At 34.8% G+C, this 27686-nt stretch overlaps 5 protein-coding genes across 5 annotated transcripts; 4 read left to right on the top strand and 1 right to left on the bottom strand.

The window, feature by feature from the left end:
* Positions 1-3849: 3849 nt before the first annotated feature.
* LOC108227933 (DNA topoisomerase 2) lies at positions 3850-10948 on the top strand. Its single transcript, XM_017403333.2, has 19 exons — positions 3850-4490; positions 5235-5527; positions 5603-5669; positions 5755-6025; positions 6122-6321; positions 6403-6612; positions 6748-6861; positions 6985-7107; positions 7193-7357; positions 7438-7779; positions 7860-7993; positions 8093-8447; positions 8525-8711; positions 8800-8849; positions 8955-9380; positions 9458-9641; positions 9723-9790; positions 9876-9984; positions 10069-10948. Exons 1-19 carry the CDS (start codon positions 3954-3956, stop codon positions 10689-10691), a joined length of 4458 nt encoding a protein of 1485 aa, XP_017258822.1. The 5' UTR covers positions 3850-3953; the 3' UTR covers positions 10692-10948.
* A 2919-nt stretch (positions 10949-13867) lies between these two features.
* Positions 13868-16039, top strand: LOC108225522 (NADPH HC-toxin reductase 1). Its single transcript, XM_017400409.2, has 5 exons — positions 13868-14158; positions 14248-14417; positions 14666-14881; positions 15056-15456; positions 15565-16039. The coding sequence occupies exons 1-5, from the start codon at positions 14047-14049 to the stop codon at positions 15701-15703; spliced, it is 1038 nt and encodes a 345-aa protein (XP_017255898.1). The 5' UTR covers positions 13868-14046; the 3' UTR covers positions 15704-16039.
* Positions 16040-16702: 663 nt separating this feature from the next.
* LOC108226862 (NADPH HC-toxin reductase 1-like) lies at positions 16703-18348 on the top strand. The gene is made up of 5 exons (XM_064080480.1): positions 16703-16854; positions 16962-17131; positions 17220-17418; positions 17576-18014; positions 18118-18348. Exons 1-5 carry the CDS (start codon positions 16743-16745, stop codon positions 18260-18262), a joined length of 1065 nt encoding a protein of 354 aa, XP_063936550.1. The 5' UTR covers positions 16703-16742; the 3' UTR covers positions 18263-18348.
* A 426-nt stretch (positions 18349-18774) lies between these two features.
* Positions 18775-21737, top strand: LOC108225975 (cation/H(+) antiporter 28). The gene is made up of 4 exons (XM_017400927.1): positions 18775-18969; positions 19342-20334; positions 20421-21008; positions 21120-21737. Exons 1-4 carry the CDS (start codon positions 18775-18777, stop codon positions 21735-21737), a joined length of 2394 nt encoding a protein of 797 aa, XP_017256416.1.
* A 143-nt stretch (positions 21738-21880) lies between these two features.
* On the bottom strand, positions 21881-27686 carry LOC108225164 (DNA-directed RNA polymerases II, IV and V subunit 11). Its single transcript, XM_017399982.2, has 6 exons — positions 27548-27686; positions 25229-25316; positions 25051-25140; positions 24872-24950; positions 24078-24173; positions 21881-22184 (listed from the first exon to the last, which is right to left on the bottom strand). Exons 2-6 carry the CDS (start codon positions 25279-25281, stop codon positions 22161-22163), a joined length of 342 nt encoding a protein of 113 aa, XP_017255471.1. The 5' UTR covers positions 25282-25316; positions 27548-27686; the 3' UTR covers positions 21881-22160.

The raw sequence follows: 27686 nt of genomic DNA, 5'->3' as shown, positions 1-27686 counted from the left end.
TCTTCTGATTTTTCTTAAATTTCGGATAGATATATAATTATAATTCGAAAATTCATGTTTAAGAATTCCAAAGGTAATACACTTTTTTTTTATTGTAATACAATTCTTTTTCTTATTTAGAAATCATAAGGTAATACAATTCTTATTGTTAATTGTATATTAATATATGAATTATTAAAAAAATACCATTTTTATTTCCAAAAGTTATAAAATTTGGAGTACAATTCTTATTTTCATTGCCAGATCGTAGTCTCCATTGCCAGCAATTATCATCAAATAGTGCTCCAAATTATTATATCAACTTTAAAGAGATTGGAGTGATCACACAAATTATTGATTGATTCTTGGTTACTAGGCTTGCTTGGATTGTGGATTTCTTTTATGTTATCAATCATGGAATCAGCCAAGAATTTATGGATGAGGTTTTTGCACAAAGCAAGAAGTTTTTCGACCTCCCGATTGAGGAGAAGATGAAGGTTATAAAGAATGAGAAACATCGCGGATATACTCCAATTCTGGATGAATATCTTGATCCTGTCAATCAAATTAATGGTTTGTTATTCTATAACTTAAATCTGGGATAGAAATCATAATTATAATTCAGAACATCAAGTTCATGAATTATAAAAATAATACAATTCTTTTCTTATTAAATTTTAAAGATGACACAATTCTTTTCTTATTTAGTAATCTTAAACAAATAGGATTATATTATTCAAACTAACAATAATATATAAAATATAATTTATATTTAAGATTTGTAAGGTAATATGTACAATTCTTATTTTCGATAAGATATATAGAAGATGTAGTTGAATTTTATATTATAAAATTTTATTTTCGATAAGATATATAGAAGAATAATCTAATACTAGGTCCATAATCACAACTGTGTTTAAGAGACTAAATAGCAGACACAAATAATAAATTAGTGAACACGATATGTTCGAATTATAAAATTTATTAACTCAGCGTTTTTCTTATTCAAGAATCATGATGAATATCTTGATCCTGTCAATCAAATTAATGGTTTGTTATTCTATAACTTAAATTTGGGATAGAAATCATAATTATAATTCGGAAAATCAAATTCAAGAATTATAAAAGTAATACAATTCTTTTCTTATTGAATTCTAAAGATGACACAATTCTTTTCTCTTATTTAGTAATCCTAAACAAATAGGATTATATTTATTCAAACTAACAATAATAGATAATATATAATTTATATTTAAGATTTGTAAGGTAATACGTACAATTCTTATTTTTGATAAGATACATAGAAGATGTAGTTGAATTTTATATTATAAAATTTTATTTTCGATAAGATATATAGAAGAATAATCTAATACTAGGTCCATAATCACAACTGTGTTTAAGAGACTAAATAGTAGACACAAATAATAAAGTAGAGAACATGATATGTTCGAATTATAAAATTTATTAACTCAGCGTTTTTCTTATTCAAGAATCATAAAAGGAGTATGATTTTATTTATTTAATAGGCGTCTCTACAATTTTTCGATTCAGTCTTCTGATTTTTCTTAAATTTCAGATAAAAAAAATATAATTATAATTCAAAAAATCATGTTTAATAATTCTAAAGGTAGTACAATTCTTTTCTTATTGGGTTCTAATAAATAATATAATTATAATTTAAAAAATCATGTTTAAGAATTCTAAAAAAAGTAGTACAATTCTTTTCTTATTGGGTTCTAAAAGTAATTCAATTCTTTTTCTTATTTAAAAATCATAAGGGTAATACAATTCTAAACAATATAAGGTACCAACTATGAAATTTTAAGTAGTTAAAAGAAAAAGGAATCTTAAAATAAAAGAGAGATAATTCTAAACAATTAAGAAATAGAAAACTTAACGAAAAAATAATAGCTAAAATCTATGAAATTGGGTATATTTATCCAATTATAGTTATAATTTTATTATAATGTAAATGATTCTTGATTAGTATTGTGTTTGAAGAGAGAGCGGCCCAAATTAATTTTTATCTAAATAACAATGAATTTTCTATTAGTATTATGTTTGACGGGAAAACGGCTAATTTTTATTTTTTTTTATCTAAGTTATAATATATATATTTTTTTATTAAAACGGGACCACAGCTTAAAATAATTTTTATCCAATTATAATTTTTAACTTTACCATAATTATCATAATTTTTATTAGTATTGTGTTTGACGGTAGGGCGACTCAAACTAATATCAATATTATAATATTTTGTTATTAGTATTGTGGTTGACAAGAGAGCAGCTCATCAAACTAATTTTTATCTATATTGTTATATTTAATTTTATCATAATTATAATAATTATTGATTAATATTGTCTTTGATGGGAGGGCGGGTCAAACAATTTTTTTATTAGTATTGTGTTTGACACAAGGGCCACTTAAATAAATTTTATATTAAGTATAATATTTTATATTAAAGATATGTTTAACGGGAACATGACTCAAAATAACTTTTATGCAATTATAATATTAAATCGTATCAAAATTTATAAAAAAAGATTCTTAATTAATATTGTGTTTGAGGGGAGGGCGGCCCAAATTAATTTTTATCTAAATAATAATAAATTTTCTATTAGTATTATATTTGACGGGAAAGCGGTTAATTAGAACAATTTTTTTTTCTTAGTTATAATGTATTTTTTTTATTAAAACGGGACCACGACTTAAAATAATTTTTATCTAATTATAATCAAATTAAAATAATTTTTATCCAAGTTTTAACTTTATCAAAATTATACCAATGTTTTATTTGTATTGTGTTTGACGGTAGGGCGACTCAAATTAATATCAATATTATAATCTTTTGTTATTAGTATTGTGTTTGATAAGAGAGCGGCTCAAACTAATTTTTTATCTATATTATTATATTTAATTTTATCATAATTATAATAATTATTGATTAATATTATCTTTGATAGGAGGGCGGGTCAAACAATTTTTTTATTAGTATTGTGTTTGACAAGAGAGTCACTTAAATAAATTTTATATTAATTATAATTATTTTTTATTAACGATATGTTTAATGGGAACATGACTCAAAATAATTTTTATGCAATTATAATATTAATTCGTATCAAAATTTATAAAAAACCCATAACGCCGCCGCGAAGCGCGGCTTTATTCACTATTATTCTGAATAAAAGAACAAACATTTTAAAACTAAAACCCAACACAAAATTTTTATATTTACTCCCTGATCTAGTTTACCAATTTTTTTTATTCTAAGGGTTTTATCATCAAGTCGATGTTATATATCCCCATCATTACTCACAAAATCTGTCCCTCGTTGGTTACGAGATTCACCAATCTACAAAATCTAAAGAAACAAATCGAAACTACGCCTAGGAGCAAGTCCAACACTATGCTAAGAGGTTCCCTAAAAATATTATAAAATAATATGTGTTAGTGATTTAGCACAAGATTTAGCACATGAGCTCCAATAGTACTCCCTATATCCATTCCTTATTATTATAATAATATTAAATAGTGGAGGAAAGAGGGAAAAAAAGAGAGGGAAATGATGTGGAGGAGAGAGGGAATGAATATTTTAATGATAAAAATAGTTTAGAAGTGGCTAGCATATTCTAAAAATAGGGAAGGGGAGGCTTGTGCTAGTGATTTAGCACATCACTAGCATAGTGTTGGAGTGCAATTTTATCCCATATTCCCTATTTTTGAATTTAAGACTTGATTTAGCAGTTAGCACACCTATTGGACTTGCTCTAAGTTCCTAACCCCACCTGAAAATCCCAAACCCAAGCCCACTCCCAAAAATCCCGCCCAACCTGAAAATTCGAATTCAAATCCCCCAAACGTTAAGCCCCCTTTCATTTCATCTTTATATCAAACACTCAACTTCCCCAAAATCTCACACACACTGTCTCACACACACACACACACACTCCGCCGAAACACACACTTACGCCATGGCGAACCGGCCGCTCCAGACGAACAACATCTCCAACACCGCGAAATCAATCGAAGAAACCTACCAGAAGAAAACGCAGCTCGAGCACATCCTCCTCCGGCCCGACACATACATCGGCTCCATCGAGAAACACACCTCCTCTCTCTGGGTCTACGAAGACAGCGAGATGGTCTCGCGCAGCGTCTCCTACGTCCCCGGCCTCTACAAGATCTTCGACGAGATTCTCGTCAACGCGGCGGATAATAAGCAGCGAGACCCCAAAATGGACACTGTCAAGGTCGTTATTGACGTGGACAACACTTTAATTAGTGTGTATAATAACGGCGATGGCGTCCCGGTGGAGATACATAAGGAGGAGGGGGTGTATGTGCCGGAATTGATCTTTGGGCACTTGTTGACGAGTAGTAATTATGATGATGATCAGAAGAAGACCACCGGGGGGAGGAATGGGTATGGGGCGAAGCTGGCCAATATTTTCTCGACTGAGTTTGTTATCGAGACGGCGGATGGGAAGAGGTTGAAGAAGTATAAGCAGGTATGGTAATGACTGTTTTTGTGTGGGTTGATTTGTTTTCTGTTTGATTAGGGCTTTTGTGTGGGTTGATTTGTTTGTTGTTTAATTAGGGCTTTTGTGTCAATTGATTGGACTCCTGTGCTGATTGATTTATTTGTGTTGTTTGATTAGGGTTTAGTATGAATGAATGCATAAATGTTGAATGATTAGGGTTATTGTATATATTTATGTAATTGTGGAGCAGATAATTACAGTTTTTTGGGTGTAAATTTATGCATGTGTTCTGTATGCTTTTGTTGGGTGTGTGTGTGTGTGTGTGTTGCTCTGTATGACTTTGTTAATTAACATTTGATGGCTTCTCTGATGGTGTGCTTTTTAGCTGTTATAATGTTGGGTATTTTGTCTCTGAGGGGTTTTTTTGGAATGTAAATTATATGTTTGTCTGTCTGATTTTATGCATTGGGGATCCTGGTAGCTTGGTTATTCTATGTGCTTGTATTAAGCATTTTTATCTGTGGACATATTGTTGGGATGCTATTGTAGAGAAAATGATACTATGAGTACAGAGCTAGTAATTTACTTTTGTATGTAGAGTATGAGTGAGGTAGTAGTGCCTACATCTTTGAATCATGTCAATATCTAGATCATTAGGTTCGTGAATATAGCAAATTTTACTATATGTTGAAATTTGATATTTTAATGTTATGATGGTTTTCGGGATTCAGTATAAATTCTCATTTCGGATTGGTGAATTGAAATGTACAGGTGTTCTCAAATAATATGGGAAACAAAACTGAACCCCATATAACAAAGTGCAAGGAATCTGATAATTGGACAAAAGTTTCATTTAAGCCTGATTTAGCGAAATTTAATATGACTCATTTGGAAGATGATGTTGTAGCCCTGATGAAGAAACGAGTGGTGGATATAGCAGGGTGTCTTGGGAGGTCCGTGAAGGTGGAATTAAATGGTGAGCGAGTTCCAATAAAATCTTTCACTGATTATATCGATCTGTATCTGAAATCGGCTAACAAGGACAAAGAAGATCCCCTTCCCAGGTTAGTTTCTTGGAAATTCCTTAGTTATTGAAGTTTTTGCATATTAGAATGCTGATTTGACTGAATAATATGCAGATTTGTTGAAAGAGTAAACAGCAGGTGGGAGATTTGTGTCAGTCGGAGTGAAGGACAATTTCAACAGGTAATATACACAACTCAATGAGTAGCAGCGTTCATACAAGCTCCTAGTTGATACATTGTTAATTATCTATCTGTTGTTATACCAGGTCAGTTTTGTAAATGGGATTGCAACCATCAAGGGTGGCACTCATGTTGATTATGTTACCAACCAGTTAACAAGTCACATCATAGCCTCTATAAGTAAGAAGAACAAGAAAGTGAACCTCAAGCCTCATGCTGTGAAGAACCACCTATGGGTTTTTGTTAATGCACTAATTGATAATCCTGCTTTTGATTCCCAAACTAAGGAGACACTAACAATACGGCAAAACAGTTTTGGTTCGGAGTGTAAGCTTTCAGAAGATTTCTTAAAAAAAGGTTTGTCTGCAGAAGCATACTCTGTAACTTATAATGAATAGGAACTGTTTGACACTATGGATTAAGTTCTTATCAATGATAACATTTCCATTGTAGTGGTGAACAAATCTGGAATAGTAGACAGTCTGCTCGCATGGGCAGAGTTCAAGGAGAAAAAAGACTTAAAGAAAACTGATGGTAAAAAGGGTCGAGTGACTGGCATTCCTAAACTAGAAGATGCTAACAAAGCTGGTGGGAGCCAATCTCAAAAATGCACCCTAATTTTGACAGAAGGAGATTCAGCTAAGAGTCTTGCAGTAAGTTCTATCCTTCTTACTTGGATTTGTGACTCTTGGTACTTTATATGTATGAACTCTGATAATTTGGTTTACATATAGATGGCTGGTCTTTCTGTTGTGGGACGAGATCTTTATGGTGTATTTCCCTTAAGAGGTAAGCTGCTTAATGTGAGAGAAGCAAGCCATAAGCAGATAATGGAGAATGCTGAAATTCAGAATATCAAGAAGATACTTGGACTCCAACATGGTAAAGCATATGAAGATGTCAAGTCATTGAGATACGGTCATCTGATGATAATGACCGATCAGGTACATACCTTTTGAATATATTACTCGTCACTGAAAATTTTACTCATTGACTGTTTGATAATGATAAATAAGAATATGACAATGCTGAAGTTTCTTTAGTATCCATTTGCTAAATTCAAACTTGTGTGCGGGCAGGATCATGATGGTTCCCACATCAAAGGGCTCTTGATCAATTTCATTCATTCTTTCTGGCCATCACTGCTAAAAGTTCCACATTTCATGATAGAGTTTATCACTCCAATTGTGAAGGTTTGCAGCTTACACTGAAACTGGATAAATCAACCATATTTACGCATATATTGCCAGATTTGTGAACGATTTTTTCCATTTTGCTTAATTATGAATATGTTTTCTATGATTCCCCCTGTACAGGCTACCAAAAATGAAGGTGCCAAAAATGAAATAGTTTTGTCCTTCTATACGATTCCTGAGTACGAAAATTGGAAGGAAAGTTTGGGGGATGCTCTACGTGGCTGGACAATAAAATACTACAAGGTTTGTTTCTGTGAATTACAATGCATGTATGGCAGTGCCAGTGATAATATAAGGCTTTGTTGACAATGTATTGCTATTGTACCAGGGGCTGGGAACTAGCGATGCAACTGAAGCAAAAGCATATTTTAGGGACCTTGGAACACACAAGAAGGATTTCATATGGGCTGGTGATGATGATGGTGATGCAATAGAGCTTGCCTTTAGTAAGAAAAAGATTGAGGCAAGAAAGAACTGGTTGAGGCAGTTTGAGGTTAGGTTTACAATTTTGTAAGTGATTTGTGATTTTTATGGTGATCATTATATTAACTCCTTCATATTTTCCTGTTCCAGCCTGGTACTTTCTTAGATCAAAAAGAGAAGCTGATCAAGTATAGTGACTTTGTCAACAAGGAGCTTATACTGTTTTCTATGGCGGATCTTCAAAGGTCTATCCCATCAATGGTTGATGGCCTGAAACCAGGACAAAGGAAAATTCTTTTTTGTTCTTTCAAGAGGAATTTTACCAAGCAAGCCAAAGTTGCACAATTCTCAGGTTATGTCTCGGAGCACTCAGCTTACCATCATGGTGAGCAGAGTCTTGCAAGTACAATAGTTGGTATGGCTCAGGATTTTGTAGGTAGCAATAACATAAACCTTCTTCTACCGAGAGGGCAGTTTGGTACACGAAACCAGGCAAGACAATCTGAAGTTTTCACTTATTGCAAATTAACATTAAATACTTGCAGCATGTATATTAACTTCCTAACTTACAGGGTGGCAAAGACCATGCAAGTGCTAGATACATTTATACTGAGCTTGCTCCAATCACTAGGTACATGTTTCCCAAGGATGATGACATTCTCCTTGATTACTTGTATGAAGATGGACAAAAGATAGAACCTTACTGGTAATTAGTTCTTACACATTTTAGCCAATGAAAATAAAATACTCCCTATTTTTACATCAAACTTCCATTGTATAATTTGTGTTTCTTTCTGTGATCAAGGTATGTTCCTGTTGTACCCATGGTTCTAGTAAATGGAAGTGAAGGAATAGGAACAGGTTGGAGCACATATGTGCCAAACTACAATCCAAGAGATATTGCTGCTAATATAAGACGGTTGCTAATGGGGGAACCAATGCAGCCAATGGATCCATGGTACAAAGGATTTAGGGGAACCATTGAGAAATCTGCAACAAAGGAAGCTGGAGCAGGCTACACTGTCAGTGGGCTTATAGAAGAAATAGATGATACTAATGTTAGAATCACAGAGTTGCCTATTCGGAGATGGACCCAAGATTACAAGGAGTTTCTGGAATCAAGCATGATCGGAAATGAAAAAATAAAAGCATTTATCAAGGTATTATCAATGTCAGCTTGTTTAGCTTTATTACTAAATGTGTTGGAAGCCTCATACTTGCAAACCATCTTTTACAGAACTACAGCAACCAGAGCGATGACTGCACTGTACATTTCGATGTAGAGATGTCTGAGGAAAACATGCTCATTGCTAAGCAAGAGGGGTTGCTAAAGAAATTTAAGCTAACAGCTAATATAAGCACAAGTAACATGCACCTCTTTGACCCAAAGGGTGTAATCAAGAAATATGACTCCCCTGAACAAAGTATGCAATTTATGTTGTTTTAGCATATTTAGTCAGTACCACTTCAAAAATATTTGGACTAACTCAAACAAATTTATTGTTGTGGCAGTTCTTGAAGATTTCTACCATGTGCGGTTTGACCTTTACAAGAAACGGCAGGCAAGTTAAATAAATTCAGAGTTACAATTACCCAGTAATTTGGAACATGTTTAATTCATTTATTGCACATAATGGCCGCTAAATTTGGGGTTATTTGTCATGCAGAAAGTTCTGCTGGAAAATCTAGAATTGGACTTGCTTAAACTTGATAACAGGGTCAGGTTTATTCTAGGGGTCGTGGAAGGAAAAATCAAGGTGAGCAACAGGAAGAAAGCAGATCTATTCCTTGAGTTGAAGGAAAAAGGTTTTACACCTTTTCCGAAGAAGACCAAGGTAGAAGAACTTGTTGCTGGGGCCACTGATGCTGTAGAAACTGAAGATAATTCTCAAGGAAGTGGGGGTGCAGGAAGCGCCAAACTTGGTGACTATGACTACTTGCTGAAAATGGAAATTGGAACCTTGACCGCTGAGAGAGTTCAGAAGCTACTTAAAGAGAAAGATCAGCTCATTGGAGAGGTTGATGAACTGAGAAAGGCAACTCCAACGTCTCTTTGGCTAAAAGATTTGGACGCTCTTGATAGAGAACTTGATGTATGATTAACAATACCTGTATTTCTTGTTTGTTTCCTCTGTTTCCCTTCTCTTGCTTGATATATTGGCATTTATAGGCACAAGATCAGAGAGATGCTGATGGTGAAGCATCCCGAGTATCCACTTATGAGAATAGGATGAAACCAGATGGTTCTGCAAAAAAGGCACCAAAGAATCCTCGGAAGAGTACTAAAAATGTCAAAAACGCAGAAACAGTTGTTAAACTGACAGGAACGGCAACTGATTCAGCAATGGAAACAGGTATATATGCACTAGCGCGATTGAATATTTACTGGAAATTCATTTAGTCAATTCTTGTTTACTGATTGTGAATTTCTTCAGAAGACAATGTTCAAGAAGTAGTGAATCCCAAAGGCAAAGCTGGACCAAAAAAAGCTCCTGCTAAAAAGGTTGGATATCAGAGCTAATGTCACAATTTGCAGTTTTCTTTGTACGAATGAATTTTATTGTTACTAATATACTTCCATTTGGCAGGGAAAATCAACTTCCATCTTACGAGATGAGGATGATGATGATGAAATACTTGATCTTAAAGACAGACTAGCTGCCTACAACATCAATTCTTCACCTGATCATTCGGAAGGTCAGGATGATGCTCTACTTTACTTATTGAGTTTTGATTGTGCTTATTTTATTGAGTCGTGGTTGTGTATTTGTTTTTACACAGTAATGGAAGTTGATGTCCCTCAAAAACAAGCCACGAAGAAACCACCAAGTGGGAAGAGTGTGGCTGGGAAGAAGGCTTCATTGGATGTTTCTGGAGACGAAGAACAAGAGTTTGAGATTGAGGATATTAGTGACGACAATGACTCTGAAGTTGAGGTTGTGAAAGGAAAGAAAGGAGGAAGAAAACCAGCAGCAGGAAATTCCAAGGCAGCTGCTAAACCACCTGCTGCACCAGCAGCAACTAAAAAGAGAGGGCCCGCTGCAACTACTAAGAAGTCTCAATTGGTTAACCAGAAGCTGATCACAGATGTTCTAAAGCCTGCCGAAAACTCTGGGGTGTCACCTGAGAAGAAAGTAAGGAAAATGAGGGCATCTCCATTTAACAAAAAGAGTAGTTCTGTCTTGGGAAGAGTTGCTGCCAAAGATGATAGTGTTTCACTAGGTTCTAGCTTAGACACAAGTGGCGGTGGAGGCTCTAGTGAAACGATGACTCGAGTGGCTAGACCACAGAGGGTAAACCGCACCAAGACAACTTATGTACTGAGTGACAGTGATGACAATGATGAAGAGGATCCTACTGAAGAAGAGCCTACTGACGATGATGACTTTGAAGATGAAGATTAATGTAGGATTCTGATTCTTGACACTCTCTTTCTCGGAGATTTGTTAGTTAAAAACAAAAAGGTTTTCTGAGTCCTTAATGGTGGTAATGTTGCATCAGGAATTCAAAACTGTATCAGTTGTACAACAAGGTTTTTTGAGTCCTTAATGGTGGTAATGTTGCATCAGGAATTCAAAACTGTATCAGTTGTACAAAAAGGTTTTCTGAGTCCTTAATGGTGGTAATGTTGCATCAGGAATTCAAAACTGTATCAGTTGTACTTGTGCTGCTCCTTGTTCATGCTTCCCATCTAACTGCCAATTTCCCCTTTTTATCTATTCATTAATATCATATTAAAAAGGTAGAAAAAATATGAAAGAAGACATCCGTAATCCAATTGGGAAAAAAATTTATCTCTCCGTTTTCCTTATTTTCTTTATAATTTTTTATATTGTTTTATGCCGTATTTTAATTTATATACAATATATAATTTAAAAATTTATTTTTTGTTAAATTTGAATTTTGAAACAAAAATTAAAGTAGTTTCTGCAATAACGATACAGAGTAAGCACTAAAGGAAAATGATGGTGAAAATTACCTTATTTTATTGTTATTTTGTAAAAGTATACCATTTCAAACGTGGGTGTGCAAAAAAAAATTCATACTCATATTTTCCGTACTTAATTTATATGTACTTAATAATAATATATTCATACTTCTGGCAAAAAAAAAACAATATATTCTTACTCATATTTTCCCGTACTTAATTTATATATTTAATATAATTAATAATTATATTTTTCATATTCAATCATTTATACTTATATTATATGAGTGCATATATATACAATTTATTTTAGTTTTATTCTACGTGAAAAATAAATATCTTTGATATAGATTTTACTTGGATAATGTAAAAGTACATTTTGGATTGGATGCTAGACCAGGCGGGCGGGCCGGGGCGGTTTGGGCCGATTCAGACGGTTTCCGAACCGTCACAGGAGGAATCGTAACCGGCACGTCTAGGTTGGCGGTCCGGTCCGTGCCGGGTCAGGCTGAAAAAAGTGGAAACCGGAACAGTCTTATACGGATTCTACGGGTTTGGAGGGTTAAACGAGTTGGCGGTTCAACCGGTTCACGGTTCAGTTGCCGCACTTTAGCAGACAAAAAGTAGAATCACACTGTCACAGGTGATCAAGTATTACATAAATCTTTATTCAAAAAAAAAAAAAAAGTATTACATAAATCTGATTATGAAGAGATATGATTGGTACATGTATTATATCAAATTTCTTAAAAAATACTTACTTTAAGAATTTGTTTATTTATATAAAATATTTATCTTTTAAATTTTATTTAGAATATTTATATTTCTAACAGATAAATTATTCAAAATTATTTGCAAAAAATTTTATTGAAAGAATTTTTTTCACAAAATCAGCCGATTTCTTATGTTTCTAGTTATAAAAAATAAAAAAAATCATCAAAAATACTAATTAAAAAATTATTTATCTTAAAGAAATAAAAGTAATTTATTTCATATCATGTTCTTTTTGAAAAAATCCTTCAAAAAATATATTATTTTTTAAAATAAAATGACAAGTAAAATATTTTTCATGAGTTTGATTTCCAAATAATAAGGAAATGAAAGAAATTATTATCCCGGTTTTCTCAAACACAAGTCTACTACCCTCGTCTGTAAAAAAAAAAAAAAAAAAAATCCTACTACCCTCGTGTTTTCAGTAATGAATAAATTTAAAATCAAATTTCCAATGAACATGGTAACAAAGTTAATCTAACCGGCATGCAAATCTAATCTAATCTAACGAAGGAATGTACCAAACATAATCCCGGATATCGCGTATAAATAGCACAAACGGTTCGCGGTTCACCGCGGGCTGTCGCGGTTCGCGGTTTAACGCGGGCTTGAGCGATTTTGGCGTGCCAGTTCGTAGCGGTTCGCGAATCAAACATACGGGTACCGTAATCGGCTCGTCACTACGGTTCGTGTCGGTTCGAACCCGTCACGTTAAAATACGGACCAAATGACGGTTCGGACCGGTTCGGTCCGAGCCAAACCGTCCGAATGGCCGGCTCTACCGTGGGGGCCTTGTCATTCACAAATTCAAATGCATGAGCATGACGATTAAGAGATACACAAATACAAATATACAATACTGTGATCAACACTAACGAAATGAATCAGATCCTGAACAAAGTCTAGTACTGGGTAAATACTCCCCGTCCCATCAGGTTTTTACGTTACTTTTCGACAATCATTTTAAAACTCCTATAAAATATACTTATATTATATATATCTTTTTAAAAAATTCTGAAACAAAATTTGAAATTTAAACTTTTATTCAAAAAAAGAAAAAATTAAAAATACGTTATAAAATTATATTTTATGAGAGTCTCAAAATCCGTGCAAAGAGTGCACGTAAGCTTTCTGGCGGGACGGAGGGAGCAACTGATTATGCAATGCCCAAAAACAACTCCTATTAGCACAGGTGCCGGATCTAGTAAGAGGTATGGGGACACGTGCGCCCCTAAAAAAAATTTGACGTTTTTTCACCATTTTAAAATCTACAAAATTATAGAGTGGCCTCTGAAAATCTGAAAATATATAAATGTTTTTTGAAAATTTACTTCGTGCCCCCTAAGAAAATATTATTAGATCCGTCCCGGCACAACCCCAGTATAACTAAACCTCCGTAAATGAATATTTCTGGATCGATTTTATTATTTATCGAGGTTAAAATTACATCGCTTTTGCAAGAAATTTATTTATTTGACAAGGTTTTTCTTTTATCAAATATTCATTTACAGAAAAAACTTGCAGGAGAGGTAAAGTTATACTGCTCTGGTAAAAATAAAAAGCCAACTTTTATCCTCAATTCTTTGTATAAGAATCAACACTATTCACCTTATAATGTAATAAATTCCTCAATATCCAAACAATTGATATCAGACCATATTTTCTTTCAAAGAAGCTCGAATTATTGGATCACCTTAAAATAATATTCTCTGATCTTTTTTCCAAAAATTTCAAATAATTCTGTCTGATTGCTGAAAGTCAAGTTTCTTCAAATTTATATCAACCTCTGATTTTCTGTCCCATAGATAATGACTTTATTTTCCTTGTCATTTTTCGCAATTTTCTTCACTGCATAGACAAATTTAAGATGGCATTATGAGCCACTCATACATATCCTGGTATGCATTGTTTGTATCCAATTGTTTCTCAAGTCATCACCTAACTTCATGAAGATACTTCTGTCTCCATACATTATTAGACTTGACTCAACCTAGTACAAATAATGCCAATGGGCTAAAAAACTGAGCACCTGGGCATGCTCACAGATTCATAAAATAATAATGGAGAAAATAAAAGTTTGTGTTACAGGAGGATCAGGATATCTAGGATCTTGGTTAGTTAAGAAACTCTTGCAGAAGGGTTACATTGTTCATGCAACTCTAAGAAGCTTAGGTCTCTTCTCTGTTGATCCTTATTCTCATGTGTTTTACTAATGCAAACAATGCACAGATTTATATTGGTAGTTGTTCTTGTTTTTGCAGATGACAAGACGAAAGTAGGCCTTCTGGAATCTCTGCCAAATGCGGATACTGGACTGGTGCTGTTCAAAGCTGATATATATAATCCTAGCGATTTTGAGGCTGCAATCGAGGGTTGCAGCTATGTTTTGCATGTGGCTACTCCAATGCAACATAATACTGAAAGCTCTCTGGTAATTTTTTTTTTTTTTTTTGGTGAATATAAATGATTTACATTTGTGATCAGGGACGGATGTCAGGGGCACTGCTGAAAAACTTTGAAACATTTTTTTCCGCTTTCAAAAATATTATAAAATAAGAGAAATGGCCCCATAAATTTTGAAATTTTAAGGCTTTGTGCCTCTGGGAAAAAATCACTCTAGATCCCAGCCTGTTTGTGATGGAATTATCGAGTAAATTGTGATTCAATGATATGAAACAGTTCAAGGATACAATTGAAGCTGCCATTGCTGGAGTAAGAACTATAGCTGATTGTTGCCTTAAATCACAGACTGTGAAGAAGCTCATATATACTTCATCTGTCATGGCCTCATCATCGTTGAAGGATGATGGGAGCGGTTTTGAATCTTACTGGGACGAATCTTGTTGGACTACTATCAACGACATACCTTTTACTTACTGTAATGATTATTTGCGGGTACTTGTTCATCAATTTCTCATTTCTCTAATTGCTATTACGAGTTGCTCAAATTCATTTCGGAGGTGCTTTGTCTAAAGACAGAATCTGAAATTATAAATGACTAGTGTTTGTAAGCAAATTATAAGCATACAGATTTTTAACTACCCTTGCATTTGTATTTTTGTTTTGAAGGCTTATACTGTGTCAAAGACCTTAGCAGATAAAGAAATTATAAGCTATAACACAATTGAATCCGACTCTGATACTGGCCTAGAAGTTGTCAGCTTAGTTTGCGCGTTGGTTGGAGGAGACACACTTCTTTCCTATGTACCTGCTAGCATGAATACGATTTTATCACCCCTTCTGGGAGACTCACTTAATGGCTATTACATTTCCCTGCAACACTTGCAAGAGCTTCTAGGTTGTGTGCCACTTGTTCACATCGAAGATGTTTGCGAAGCACATGTTTTCTGCATGGAGAAGCCTTCCTTGAAAGGAAGATTTATATGTTCAAATGCAGATCCAACCGTCAAAGAGATCACTGAGTTCTTTAAGAGTAATTACCCCAATTCAGAGTTCGAAATTATAGAAAAGTATGTGTGTCTGTCTTTTGAACTTTATCTTACAAAATTGTATCAGTTTTTAAGGTTTTGATATTAATTAAGATCACTGATGATTACTGATTATGCCTTCATTTGCAGCATCATGGCAGAGAGAGGAAGCAAATGCACTTCAACAGAGCTCATAAAACTTGGCTTCGAGTACAAATTTAACATGGCAGACATCTTAGATGGGAGTGTACGTTGTGGAAAAACTCTAGGATTTCTCCCAAACAAATAAGGAGTTGCAATTTGCCAGAAAAATTAAAACAAGTCACTTTGAGTGTGACGGAAATAATACTAAAAGTTGCAGTTTGAATACCAGTGAAGAGCAGTAAATTAAGTTAACTAAACAATCTCAGTTGAACATGAAATATATCAGCATCAAGTTGGGATGAGAATATTTACTAGTGAGAATTCTCTAGATCCTCAGCTGCCCAGAAAATTTTCTGGCATACTCAAGTTCCTGAGAAAGTCTTCTAGCTATCCATTTTGTGTAAAATTTCGACAAACATGTTTTAAGGAGGCAAACATCTCAGAAGGATGACAAGCAATACAATGGAACTGCATTTTGATATCCCACCTCTGTATTAATCTTTAATATATATGAATTCGATATTTATCCTCAATTTTTCAGATATGGATCAATACTAGTCACCTTAATTAAGTTAGTAAGTTTCCAAACATGCATACTCAGTAAAAGAAATTCTAAAAAAGCCAGACCATCCATATCATGTACAAAGGCTTTTTGTTCAAAAAGCTCAAATTATTGGGTCTTATTACAGCCTAATGGTCTGTATTTTATGCAGAGCCAAGCTATAAGTTCAAATCATGGATTGGTTTTTTCTGATAACTGATATGTGAACCACTCGAAGATATATTGCCATTCTGGTGTATGCATAGTTTGGCTCAAGGTATATGTCAAATCAACATCTAACTTTAGAAGATATCTTAATCACCACACAACAGTAGACTAGTGGCGGAACCAGAAATTGAAATAATCCGGGGCTGAAATCTAAAAATAATAATTTTTTATTGATTATTTGCGATCAGTCTGGGCTCATAAAAAGGAATCTGCTAAATCTTAAGGAAAAAATATGACTGAAAATTAACAAAATCAAATGAAAAAATATGACTGAAAATTTTAAAAAAGTCTATTGATTTTTCTGGCTCAGCCCGGTTCAACTCCGCCCCTGACCAGACTTGTTCCATCTTGCTACATATAGGCCAGGGATGGAAAGCTGGGCACTTAAGCATGCTTACACATTTTTAAAATTAAAATGGAGAAGACAAGAGTTTGTGTTACAGGAGGATCAGGATATCTAGGATCTTGGCTAGTTAAGAAACTCTTGCACAAGGGTTATATTGTTCATGCAACTTTAAGAAGCTTAGGTCTCTTCTCTATCAATTCTTTTTATGTGTTTTACTAATGCAAAATAATGTACATCTGTAATCTATACATATGCAAGGCAATTGTTCATTTGTTCTAGTTTTTGCAGATGAGAAATCAAAAGTAGGCCTTCTTAAATCTCTGCCAAATGCCAATACTGGACTAGTGTTATTCAAAGCCGATATATATGATCCTAATGATTTTCAAGCTGCAATTGAGGGTTGCAACTATGTCTTGCATCTGGCTACCCCATTGCAACATAATACTAAAAGCTCTCTGGTAAACTTTTTTCATTGGATATAATTATAAATGATTCATATATGTGATTGAAATTTTGGGTGAAGGATGATCTATTTTAATGAAACAGTACAAGGATACAAGAGAAGCTGCCATTGCTGGAGTAAAAACTATAGCTGATTGTTGCCTTAAATCACAAAGTGTGAAGAAGCTCATATATACTTCATCTGTCATGGCCTCATCACCGTTGAAGGATGATGGGAGCGGTTTTGAATCTTATTGGGACGAATCTTGTTGGACTACCATCAATGACACACCTTTTACTTACTGTGATGATTTTGCGGGTACTTGTTCATCAATTTCTCATTTTACTAATTGCTATCACGAGTTGCTCAAATTATTTCAGACGTGCTTTGTCTAAAGGCAGAATCTAAAATTATAAATGCCTCGTGTTTTTAAGCAACTTATAAGTTATAAGCACACAAGTTTTTAACTACCCTTGCATTTGTAACTGTGTTCTGAAGGCATATACGATGTCAAAGACCTCAGCAGAGAAAGAAATTCTAAGCTATAACGCAACTGCATCCGACCCTGATACTGGTCTAGAAGTTGTGAGCTTAGTTTGTGGTTTGGTGGGAGGAGACACAATTCTTTCCTATCTACCTGCAAGCATGAGTACAATTATATCACCCCTTTTCGGAGACTCACTTAATAGCTATTACCAGAGCTTGCAACATCTGCAAGAGCTTCTAGGTTGCGTGCCACTTGTTCATATCGAAGATGTTTGTGAAGCACATGTTTTGTGCATGGAGAAACCTTCCTTGAAAGGAAGATTCATATGTTCAAATGCTGATCCGACTGCCAAGGAGATCACAGAGTACTTCAAGAACAATAACCCGAATTCAGAACTAGAGATTTTAGATGAGTATGCATTTCTTCCGAACTTTTTCTTATATCAGTTTGTTTTAGGTGTTGATTATTAGTTAAGATTTAGAATTGTATCTGATTTATTATGCCTTCATTTGCAGCTGCAGTATCATAGGAGAAAGAGGAAGCAGATGCAGTTCAATAGAGCTCATAAAACTAGGATTCGAGCACAAATTTAACATGGCAGACATTTTAGATGGTAGTGTACATTGTGGAAAAATGTTAGGATCTCTCCCTAACAAATAAAGAGTTACAATTTAATCGAGCAAAACTAAAATAAGTCATCTTGAATGTAACGTTATGAAATAATACTTTCCGGATATATTATCCTTTCATGATTTTCATGATCCAAGACTGATGGTACCATGCGAAATTGCAAATATCGACTGACGAATTGAATCCTATGGAATGAATGACTTTTTCACGTATTTTAAAATAAATCGAAAAGATATCTCGACATATTATTTTTAATTTTTTTTTCTCGATATAATAACATATCAAGTTATTTGGTTACAATATTCATATCCTTGATAGTAGGGAAATTTATGATACTGACAAATTGCGACCATCTTGAAAAACACTTGTCCTTGTTCTTAATGCTCTGTGACTCCATTTTTTGTGGGATAATTTTTGACCCATCATCTTCATTTTCTTTGCCAAAACTCACAGACATCTATTCTCTTCATACTTGTTCTTCAACTCTTGTTTTCTGCAAATGCTGAAGCATTGAAGTTGCAGATTCACACAAACATATACTAATGGAGAAGAACGGAAATTGGCGCAATCCCAATTGGTTGCCACCCATTATAACAAAATGTACATCAGTCATGGGACTAAACATAACCACCATTGCCACCCACATGCTTGGCTTCATCTTGTTGCTGGTTTTCTGTCATTTCTCTTACATGTTCTTGCGCAAATTCTCCCAGCCTCGCGTCGTCTCTGAATTCATCGTGAGTCCCCTCTTTTTTCCTTTCGCGTATTCATGCAAGTGTATGTGCATGGCGGAACCAGGATCTTGAAAATTCCGCGGGATCATAAAAAAATTATTTTTAAGGCCATTCGGGCTCTAGCCTACCCTGCTCCCCCGCTTCTCTCAATTAATTTTGTGAATAATGTTCCTGAGATTAGCTCGGAAAAATCATTCTCTTTAATTTATGCATAAATACATTGTTATTGATCTACTCATTGGCAGGGCAACCTGTGTAAAGGTAGATTAGTTCATGTAAATTAACTGGAATAAATATAAAATTTCTAGAATTTGTTGCTGTCATGTTGTGATTATATTGAAGTTTAAGTTGTGATAATTGGATGTAAAATTGCAGGTAGGCCTGGTGATAAGCAATTTGCCATTCGTCCGATCTCGATTAAGTTTAGAAGTACTTAAGCAACTGAAGTATATAGTAGAATCTGGGATGGTTGCTCTCATGTTTGTAGTTGGCTTAGACATAAGCCCTAGTATCTTCATCCACCTTCCGGTTCGCGAAATGAAAGTAGCCATGTCTGGATTCTTGACTACATTCCTCCTAGCTTTTCTTGTAACACCACTCTTACATGTTCCTATAGTTTCCAACACAACTTTCTATTTAGGCCTTTCCTTCATTCTTGCTGGCACAGCCTATCCTCTTCTCTCGCGCCTTTTAACTGATCTCAAGATAGCGAAATCTGACATTGGCAAATTTGTTATTACCTCAGCAATGCTCTCTGACACCATGTCTATTCTCTCACTCTCAGTAGGCTATATCATCTTTGATATTGAAGATAATTTTGCAATGCGGAAAGGGAATGAGATAGCTACGATGATCGTAACTTTGCTGATGGAAATCTTCTTAGCAGCCATGATTGCACCAGTAATCATGAAATGGGTGAACAGGGCTAATCCAGAAGGCAAACCTATGAAAGGGTCTCACCTGGTTCTTGCATTGGCGTCGATTATTGGAATAGCCAGTATTGCCCCATTGTACGCGAAGTTTAGTGGCTTGTTAAGTGCTTTTCTAGCAGGCTTGTTTATGCCGAAAGAAGGGAGGATATCAAAGATGCTGATCAATCAAGTTAAGTACTTTTTCACCAGCATCTTTTACCCGATTTTCTTCTTTTGGGTGGGTTCTGAATCTAATCTAGCCAAATTCGGAGCTAAACAATGGCGGACATGGGAAAATCTCATATTCCTGTACTCCATAACATTGATCGGGAAAGTGGCGGGATCAGTCATGTCCGGGGTTCTCTTAGGCTTCCACTGGAGGGAATCCATTGAAATCGGGTTGCTACTCAGTCTCAAGGGCCAGCTCCATGTCTACTTGGCTATTCTTGCGGCCAAGGTATGCTACTAAACATGATCTTAACTAAGAATATGTTTCGGATTATAAGTGAACATAGTTTGTTATCTTCTGGAAACAAATTGCAGATGCAACTCATAACGGTTTCCACCAGCATTGTCATGGTGTTTGTGACTCTGTTAACCATCATCTACACCCCGACGGTGGTGGAAAAGATTATTGAGCGCGCAAGGAAAAGGACCCCGACTCAAAGAATGGCATTGCAATGGCACCATCCTGGTGCTGAGCTCCAGGTTCTTATCTGTGTCCACGGTACCCAAAATGTTCAATCTGCTATTAACCTAATGGAGATTTGTCAAGGTCCTCCGGAGCCAGGGATCATGGTTTACCTAACAGACATGGTGGAACTCACTGATAAAATCGCGTCAACATTAGCACATGAAGCGGATGGGACGCTGACTGTGACAGACCCGGAAGTGGTGGAGATGCGCGACAGCATTACCAGAATCATTGAGGAATACTTAGATGAAGGGGGTGAAGGGGTGGGACTTCGACGAATGATTGCATTGTCAACCATGATTAATATGCATAAGGATATCATAATTCTTGGAGAGGACTTGATGATTTCTATGATCATACTGCCGTTTCACAAAGAGCAGGATGCAGATGGAAGGCTCAATGCTGGCAATCCAGGGTTTCGAAACATAAATCGCAAGGTAGATGGATTTCATCAACCCTAACAAAGCTTTCCAGAATATTTGAGTATTAAGTGTTGGTGATTTGTTGCTCTTTCTCATTGATTTGATGCTGGTTTAGTGTTGAAACAGGTTCTCCGTAACGCACCTTGCTCAATTGGTATACTAGTAGACCGAGGATTTGGATCAACAAGAATTTCAAGGTCTAGCGTAATCATCAACATTGCTGTGGTTTTCATTGGAGGGAAAGATGATCGTGAAGGACTGGCGTTCGCAGAAAGATTTGCTCGACATCCGGGTGTAAAACTAACTGTCATAAGGTTTCTGTTGGATTCTAACAACGAGACGAGTGTATCAACGAGACTTAACAAGGCTAGGTTGCTCACCGCGGAGCATGAAGAGGAGATGAAACTTGATGATGAATATTTTGCAGATTTTTACGGGAAGCATGTGGCGGGAGGGCATGTTTCATACATGGAGAAGTACCTTGTGAACTCCGGACAGACGTTTTCGACGCTCAGGTCGATGGAAGGACACTACACACTCTTCATTGTGGGAAGAGGAGGACGGGTGAACTCTGTTTTGACGAAGGGGATGAATGACTGGGAGGAGTGTCCGGAGTTGGGTCCTATCGGTGATATTCTATCGGCGTCGGATTTCTCAGTCACGTCTTCTGTTCTGATCATTCAGCAGCATAGTCTTAAAGGAGAGCTTCAGGGCTTGCAGGATGAATTTTCCATCATGCAGTGACCTAATTCTCTTCTGTTTCTCTTACATTATAACAGTAGCTAGATGATGACTAATGTCTGTAAACTGTAAATTTATAGTTTGTCAAAAAATTCAATTAAGAAGTATGAAATGCAAACAGTATATAGAAATAGGAGTTGAAGGGATCATTAAAACTCTAATTATCATAACATTTTAACTACTATAACTGCACTTAGCCCAGGGCAAGAACTCTTTTGAAACATTGTACATGTTCATTGACTTTTAAGTGCGTAATCACAAACAAACATCTGAGCTGTTTCCGGACTACCAACAAGACACGCATCTTAGCTGTTTGTAGACTACTAACAAGCTTAGAGATAATAAGAATACACCATAAAAAAAAGTTTAAATGTGATAGCCTCCAACACTCTGAGGATTCAACTCCCTTCAACATATTGGTATTGCTTATGAGAACCTTGCCACTTCAGCCTGCAAGGAAAAAGACGGTGAAGAGTTAAATACAGAAACTGTGTATTAAAGTGGAGTAAACTTATCCCCCTCTTAAAGCATTTTGAAAATCTTATTTGTTCTGCAACACTATTAAAAAGTCTTTTGAAAGTTTTGACTGCCAGTTTCTCTAAAGAATTAGTTGGACTTCGAGGAGGAAAAATTTACCAGCCTATAAATATAGAACTTTCATTAATGTCATTGCACTTAATGAGTTCTTCAAATGAAGGAGTTTATTCTCCAGCCTAACCCTCTAGGTTGGAAAAATTATGCCTTGTACATATTCAACATGGAGACGCCAAAAAGACACAATTTTTTGTTAAAAAATTTAATTTGGGTTCAGGATTCACTCTGTTGTTCAGACATATTTTCATTCTGCTGTCCAAATGACCTCAAAATATTGTAAGTTATATGAAACACCACATCAGCAATATATATGTGCAAGTATAATAAAATGAGACAGAGAAGTCACCACATGGTATACTAGGCAAGTGATACGCTTCATTTTTACAATAATGCTAGCCAGAGGAAGTACTAAATTTAAGTAGAGTTGTTGATTAAGAAAGATCTAATAGCTCTTTTTCCACTGAGATTGTAGCAAGAGGAAAAAATAGATTCGTCTGCCTACTCTTGTAGCTAGCCTTCATGCATGCCTAGGAAAATTATCTAATAATTCAGGGAGACCTGCTAATAGTATTCTAACCACACGCAACATATTGGAAACTACAATATAGCATGATGAATAATTGCTATGTTTGCCAACTCCAATTAACAAGAATAGATGACTGCCAACTCCAAGTAAAATGGAAACCGAGGAGCTATGAGGTGCCTTACCTTATCGATTTGGCTGGGTGCCAAAACCATGAAGTGTAACTGCTCTACTATCGAGTTGATTTTTACGAACAAAAGTTTTAAATGATTGAGTTCATATCAACAATTGCTTTCTAAGATATTTTCTGAAGTAATCAAAATACTGTTATATCGTGAATGGCTATTAGGGAAATAGTTAAGATTTATAGATAGAAATGACAACATAGAAAAGGATAAATTGTATCTAGTTTACGTTTCAGTTAATTCTATCCAAACATATTCATTTAAGAGAGGTATAAACAACTTAATAACTGTTCCTCGGTCCATAAGCTGAGTGATATATATTTGGATACTTGATTAAAAGTGGGTAAGCTACATCCAATATATATAGTATATACATATACTTAAGGATAAATCCAGCAAAGTTTATCTGACAATTTCTCAAAGCATTTACAACAAATTTACTGGACATTTAATAAATCTAATATAATAGCTATTTAAAAGTTCAACATAGGTCTGAGCATAGTTACATAGGACTGGGTTCGATTCGAAACGGGGAACGAAATCGGGTACGTGGAACATTAGTTTTAGTGAATCTGGTACGATGGAACGTATAGGTACGATGGAACGTATGGGTACGATTGGTCCTTTTAAAAAGAATTCTATAATCATATATATAAATTCCAATATAATATACAATTTTAGTTGATAATTTATACATTTATAATTTTTTATAAAGAAAAAGATATTGAATAACAAATAAAAGTACACATTTATTGATAAAATAAATTACTTATCATATGACATAGACATGGATCTATTGTTCAAAACAAGAATGAAGTGTGTTCTTGCGGGTCGTCACTTCCGGCGATCTGGGTCGCGACCCTGAACGTTTCCGTTCGCGTTTCCGACCGTATCGGGTACGAACGATCTAGATCGCGGTTCGTGGCAGCGTACCCGTTTCCTTGTATCTATGGGTCTGAGTATATATACCAACATGCGATACCAAGATAAACACATCTGGATTATGAAGCAAAGCATAAATAGTAGCAAAACATGTCACACCTCAAATGCATTCTTCAAATGATCGAGTTCCTTGTCAAGATCATTGATAGCCTGATTATATGCCTGCATTGGTGACGACTGGCTAGTGGTGTGAATCTGTCAAACAATAACAAATTTCAGACATGGAAGGATTCACATACAAAGCATAGTGATATTAACATGAAAATGTTTTGAATCAATATATAACCTTAAAAGATTAAGCATCATATTGAAACATAGAAACACAATATAAACAGGCAACTGGACATATTATCCCTTTAAACGGAATTTATAGTTGTAAAAATTAACTGTACACATCGATAATAACAAGACATGCCAATCAGTTTCGTTATTACATCCTTCGAATGCATTGGCAGGCTGTGAATTACCACCAACACTTGCAAATGAAGCAATCAGCTATGTAAAGGATGCCGGCACGGCAAAGAGTTAAGACCCCAAATTAAAGAATTGGTCGTCAAGCAATTTCACAGTTAGGGGTTGAAAGTTCCGTCTTTATCTTTATTATACTTGAGAAGTTATATGCAATTCAACACATAAAGACATTCAAGTTATTTGCAGTAAGATATGAACCTCTACCTTTTTAACTATTAATAATTTTTAAACAATACATTAGAACTGCTTTTTCCTTCACTTATTACACCAAAAATTCTTTATTTTGGTATATACAAAACTCCAAGGCTGCTACATTATTGATAAATACAATCCATATCATAATACGTACTGGCACAACATATCAACTGATTTAAACAGTTTTTTATATATAACATGTCCAACACAGGCTACATAACACTAACCCTGACAATGATTTTGTATTGAAGAGGATGAGGAAGCTTGTATCCAGCGAACAGAACGTTTTCGTCCCTGTGAAGTTGCCTAACATTCCATCAAACATGTCAAATAAACAATATCAGGGCTTAAGTGAGCTAACTATAAAACACAAGTGAAATTTAAAGCCAGTAGTGTCTTAAATTACATGCGAACGATGTTTCCAATAGTGTGATCTTCTCTTTCAACAGTGAAAGAAGCTGCATTTATGATCTTTGTATCTCTTTCATAAGAAACCCTAGTATCGGTAAAACAGATTTGGGTTTAAAATTAATAATTATGCAATTGCATAGGTAAATGCAAAGATACATCAGAGGAAAACTTACTTCTTTGTACCCTCGGGGACGACAAACCGTTCATAACGATCAGGAGCATTCATCCTTTTGTATCAGCGTCAATATTTAAAAGCAATGTCTGATATCACATATTGAATCGATCATAAGATGGGATGCAGACCCAAATATTATAGAGCGAATTTATTTTTATCCAGTAAAAAAAACACTTCTGCGCCGCATAGTGAGTGTCACCAAAAATCAGAGGTTCCCTTTGTAGTCAGGGCTGCACAAGGGTGCAAAGTTGCAAACCCATAATGCACCTAGTTTATATCAAGAACCGTGTCCTCTATTTTTTGCATTAAAATTTAGAATATGAAACTTTTAACAAGGATAAAAGGTATTTGTTATTTCACTATAATTAAAAACATGTGAAGTGGTGTATACATATATACAGACGCATATAGGGGTCGGGTCAGTAGCCATTGAAGGATATAAACATCTTGATAGCCAACCCATTCTACATCATTAGATTAAGCAATGGACGGTTGGATGTAAATCTCACACAACTACAATATGTAGCGCACTACTACTATGCTCAACAAAATGAGGTGTGGATTATTACCATCTGGATAATGTAGCTTACTGCCTTACCACTATTGTCGCATTTGCATGCACTTTCATCACGTACTTTGAAAGCGTAGTTTCCTTTATTCACGCTACACGCACGCATGTGTCATGTGTTACCATAGAATATTCAGCTGTCTCACATCCAAGGGATCAATGAAGTAATTTTGAATTATTTTAAAAGTTACTCCCTCCGTCCCTTTTTAGTTGTCACATTTCTATTTTTGTTGGTCAAATTGACTAAGTTTTGACAAAAGATTATAAGTTACTCTTTCATTATTTTAAAAAACTGAAAATTACATCTTAAAGTAGATTAAAAGTTATTTCCGATGACATATTTTTTTTATTTTTACAATTGATAAAATATTAATAAATTTCAGTCAAACTTTGGTCAATTTGACCGGCACAAAACCAAATGTGACAACTAAAATGGGACGGAGGGAGTATATTTTAAAAAGTAAATCTGGAGAAGTAATTGGTGTTAGTTAAATAAGGAAACAAGTTAGGGTTGGGATTAGGTAATTCATGATTTAAACAAGACACATTAACATATGAGACCTTAATTAACCAACACTAGTTACTTCTCTAAATTTGAGTTTTAAACTATTACTTTTAAAATGATGCAAAACTACTCCATCGATCCCATGGATGTGAGACAACTGAAAATCCATGACAACACATGAAAATTATGTGATTATTGCATACACGATTAAAAGGACTTGTGTGTGAAAAGTGCGTGATGAAAGGACACACAAAGTTGGCAATACTGGTACGCTACATTATGCAGATGTTTATAATGCTACGCCACATTTTGTTTAGCATCATAGTAGTGAGCTACAACTTGTAAATTGGGTTGGCTATCAAGATGTTTATATCCTTCACTCGGTATTGACCGCTATACAGGAGCTGGTTGTCAACCATGATTGGATAATTCCTTTCTGCAGCCAACAAATCATGATCGTTTGATTTGAAAATGGACAGCTAACAAAACAACTGAGACACACTAATCCTCATTGTTTATTACTTTATCCTAAAATTAATAGCCATGATTTGGGTGATGGATTACAAATAAAAAGCACACACGGTAGTTTAACAGTCCTCTATATATAAACAGGGCTTGACCCTAAAATCACCTTTAGATAATTATGTAAAAATAAAACATATTTTAATACAATTATTCATGTAAATATAAACGGTGAATTCTATCATCACAGAAATGTCATCCACCTTTCATACAAATTTCATACACAGGATGCATATATGACTTTAGCTAATTTGCCCGAAGTCCACATTAAGAACCCTTTTCCCCTATAAATATATTTCACTCAAACAATCAAGATCCACGGGTAAATATTCACGAATTCATTTAATTAAGCGCTACACAATATGTCTGAGCCAGGAAAGCTGTTAGCTGACCTTTTTATATATTGTTTACTAGTAATTAGTCATGCATTTATCTCGTTAATTTACTATGTAATCATTACTAATGAGTCGATTTCTTCAAGGCTTGCGGTTTGTATATATACTCACTTATTAATGAACTAATTCTAGAAATAGTTCTAACAGGACTTCTATCAAACACTCAAATGCACTTCCCAAGCCATATTCTTGAAGCGAAATATACTGAATATGATTAGTGGAGGTAAAAATTTAACGAAATATGAAGTTATATAAACAAATTTAAACACGAATTGGTAAAAAATGAACATCTATATACGAAAACTAACAATAGGGATTTATAGTCACCTGAGTTGTTCAACGCAGGGGAAGCGATTGAATGAATAGTACGAGTAGGTTTTCCCTCACTTTATAACGGTGTCGTTTAATGAGGGCAGGAAAATGTGAATACCGGGTATTTTGTAGTTTTGGGCTTCACTTTATGAAT

This window comes from Daucus carota, chromosome 6, assembly GCF_001625215.2.
Source record: "Daucus carota subsp. sativus chromosome 6, DH1 v3.0, whole genome shotgun sequence".
In the NCBI taxonomy this organism is placed as follows: Eukaryota; Viridiplantae; Streptophyta; class Magnoliopsida; order Apiales; family Apiaceae; genus Daucus; species Daucus carota.
Note: the sequence above shows the minus strand (reverse complement) of the source record. Positions and strands in the feature narration are given on the sequence as shown.

What these genes read in the sequence shown, in the direction of transcription:
- LOC108227933 (XM_017403333.2), top strand. Translation starts at nt 3,954, where the DNA reads ATGGCGAACCGGCCGCTCCAGACGAACAACATCTCCAACACCGCGAAA. An exon ending in TTATCACTCCAATTGTGAAG is followed by an intron (nt 6,862 to 6,984) that starts GTTTGCAGCTTA and finishes CCCCCTGTACAG; the next exon opens with GCTACCAAAAATGAAGGTGC. An exon ending in GGACAATAAAATACTACAAG is followed by an intron (nt 7,108 to 7,192) that starts GTTTGTTTCTGT and finishes CTATTGTACCAG; the next exon opens with GGGCTGGGAACTAGCGATGC.
- LOC108225522 (XM_017400409.2), top strand. Translation starts at nt 14,047, where the DNA reads ATGGAGAAAATAAAAGTTTGTGTTACAGGAGGATCAGGATATCTAGGA. An exon ending in TGCAACTCTAAGAAGCTTAG is followed by an intron (nt 14,159 to 14,247) that starts GTCTCTTCTCTG and finishes TTGTTTTTGCAG; the next exon opens with ATGACAAGACGAAAGTAGGC. An exon ending in GAGTTCGAAATTATAGAAAA is followed by an intron (nt 15,457 to 15,564) that starts GTATGTGTGTCT and finishes CTTCATTTGCAG; the next exon opens with CATCATGGCAGAGAGAGGAA.
- LOC108226862 (XM_064080480.1), top strand. Translation starts at nt 16,743, where the DNA reads ATGGAGAAGACAAGAGTTTGTGTTACAGGAGGATCAGGATATCTAGGA. An exon ending in TGCAACTTTAAGAAGCTTAG is followed by an intron (nt 16,855 to 16,961) that starts GTCTCTTCTCTA and finishes TAGTTTTTGCAG; the next exon opens with ATGAGAAATCAAAAGTAGGC. An exon ending in ATAATACTAAAAGCTCTCTG is followed by an intron (nt 17,132 to 17,219) that starts GTAAACTTTTTT and finishes TTAATGAAACAG; the next exon opens with TACAAGGATACAAGAGAAGC.
- LOC108225975 (XM_017400927.1), top strand. Translation starts at nt 18,775, where the DNA reads ATGGAGAAGAACGGAAATTGGCGCAATCCCAATTGGTTGCCACCCATT. An exon ending in TGGCTATTCTTGCGGCCAAG is followed by an intron (nt 20,335 to 20,420) that starts GTATGCTACTAA and finishes AACAAATTGCAG; the next exon opens with ATGCAACTCATAACGGTTTC. An exon ending in TTCGAAACATAAATCGCAAG is followed by an intron (nt 21,009 to 21,119) that starts GTAGATGGATTT and finishes GTGTTGAAACAG; the next exon opens with GTTCTCCGTAACGCACCTTG.
- LOC108225164 (XM_017399982.2), bottom strand. Translation starts at nt 25,281, where the DNA reads ATGAATGCTCCTGATCGTTATGAACGGTTTGTCGTCCCCGAGGGTACA. An exon ending in AATACAAAATCATTGTCAGG is followed by an intron (nt 24,174 to 24,871) that starts GTTAGTGTTATG and finishes ATTGTTTGACAG; the next exon opens with ATTCACACCACTAGCCAGTC. An exon ending in ATTTGAAGAATGCATTTGAG is followed by an intron (nt 22,185 to 24,077) that starts GTGTGACATGTT and finishes TTTTCCTTGCAG; the next exon opens with GCTGAAGTGGCAAGGTTCTC.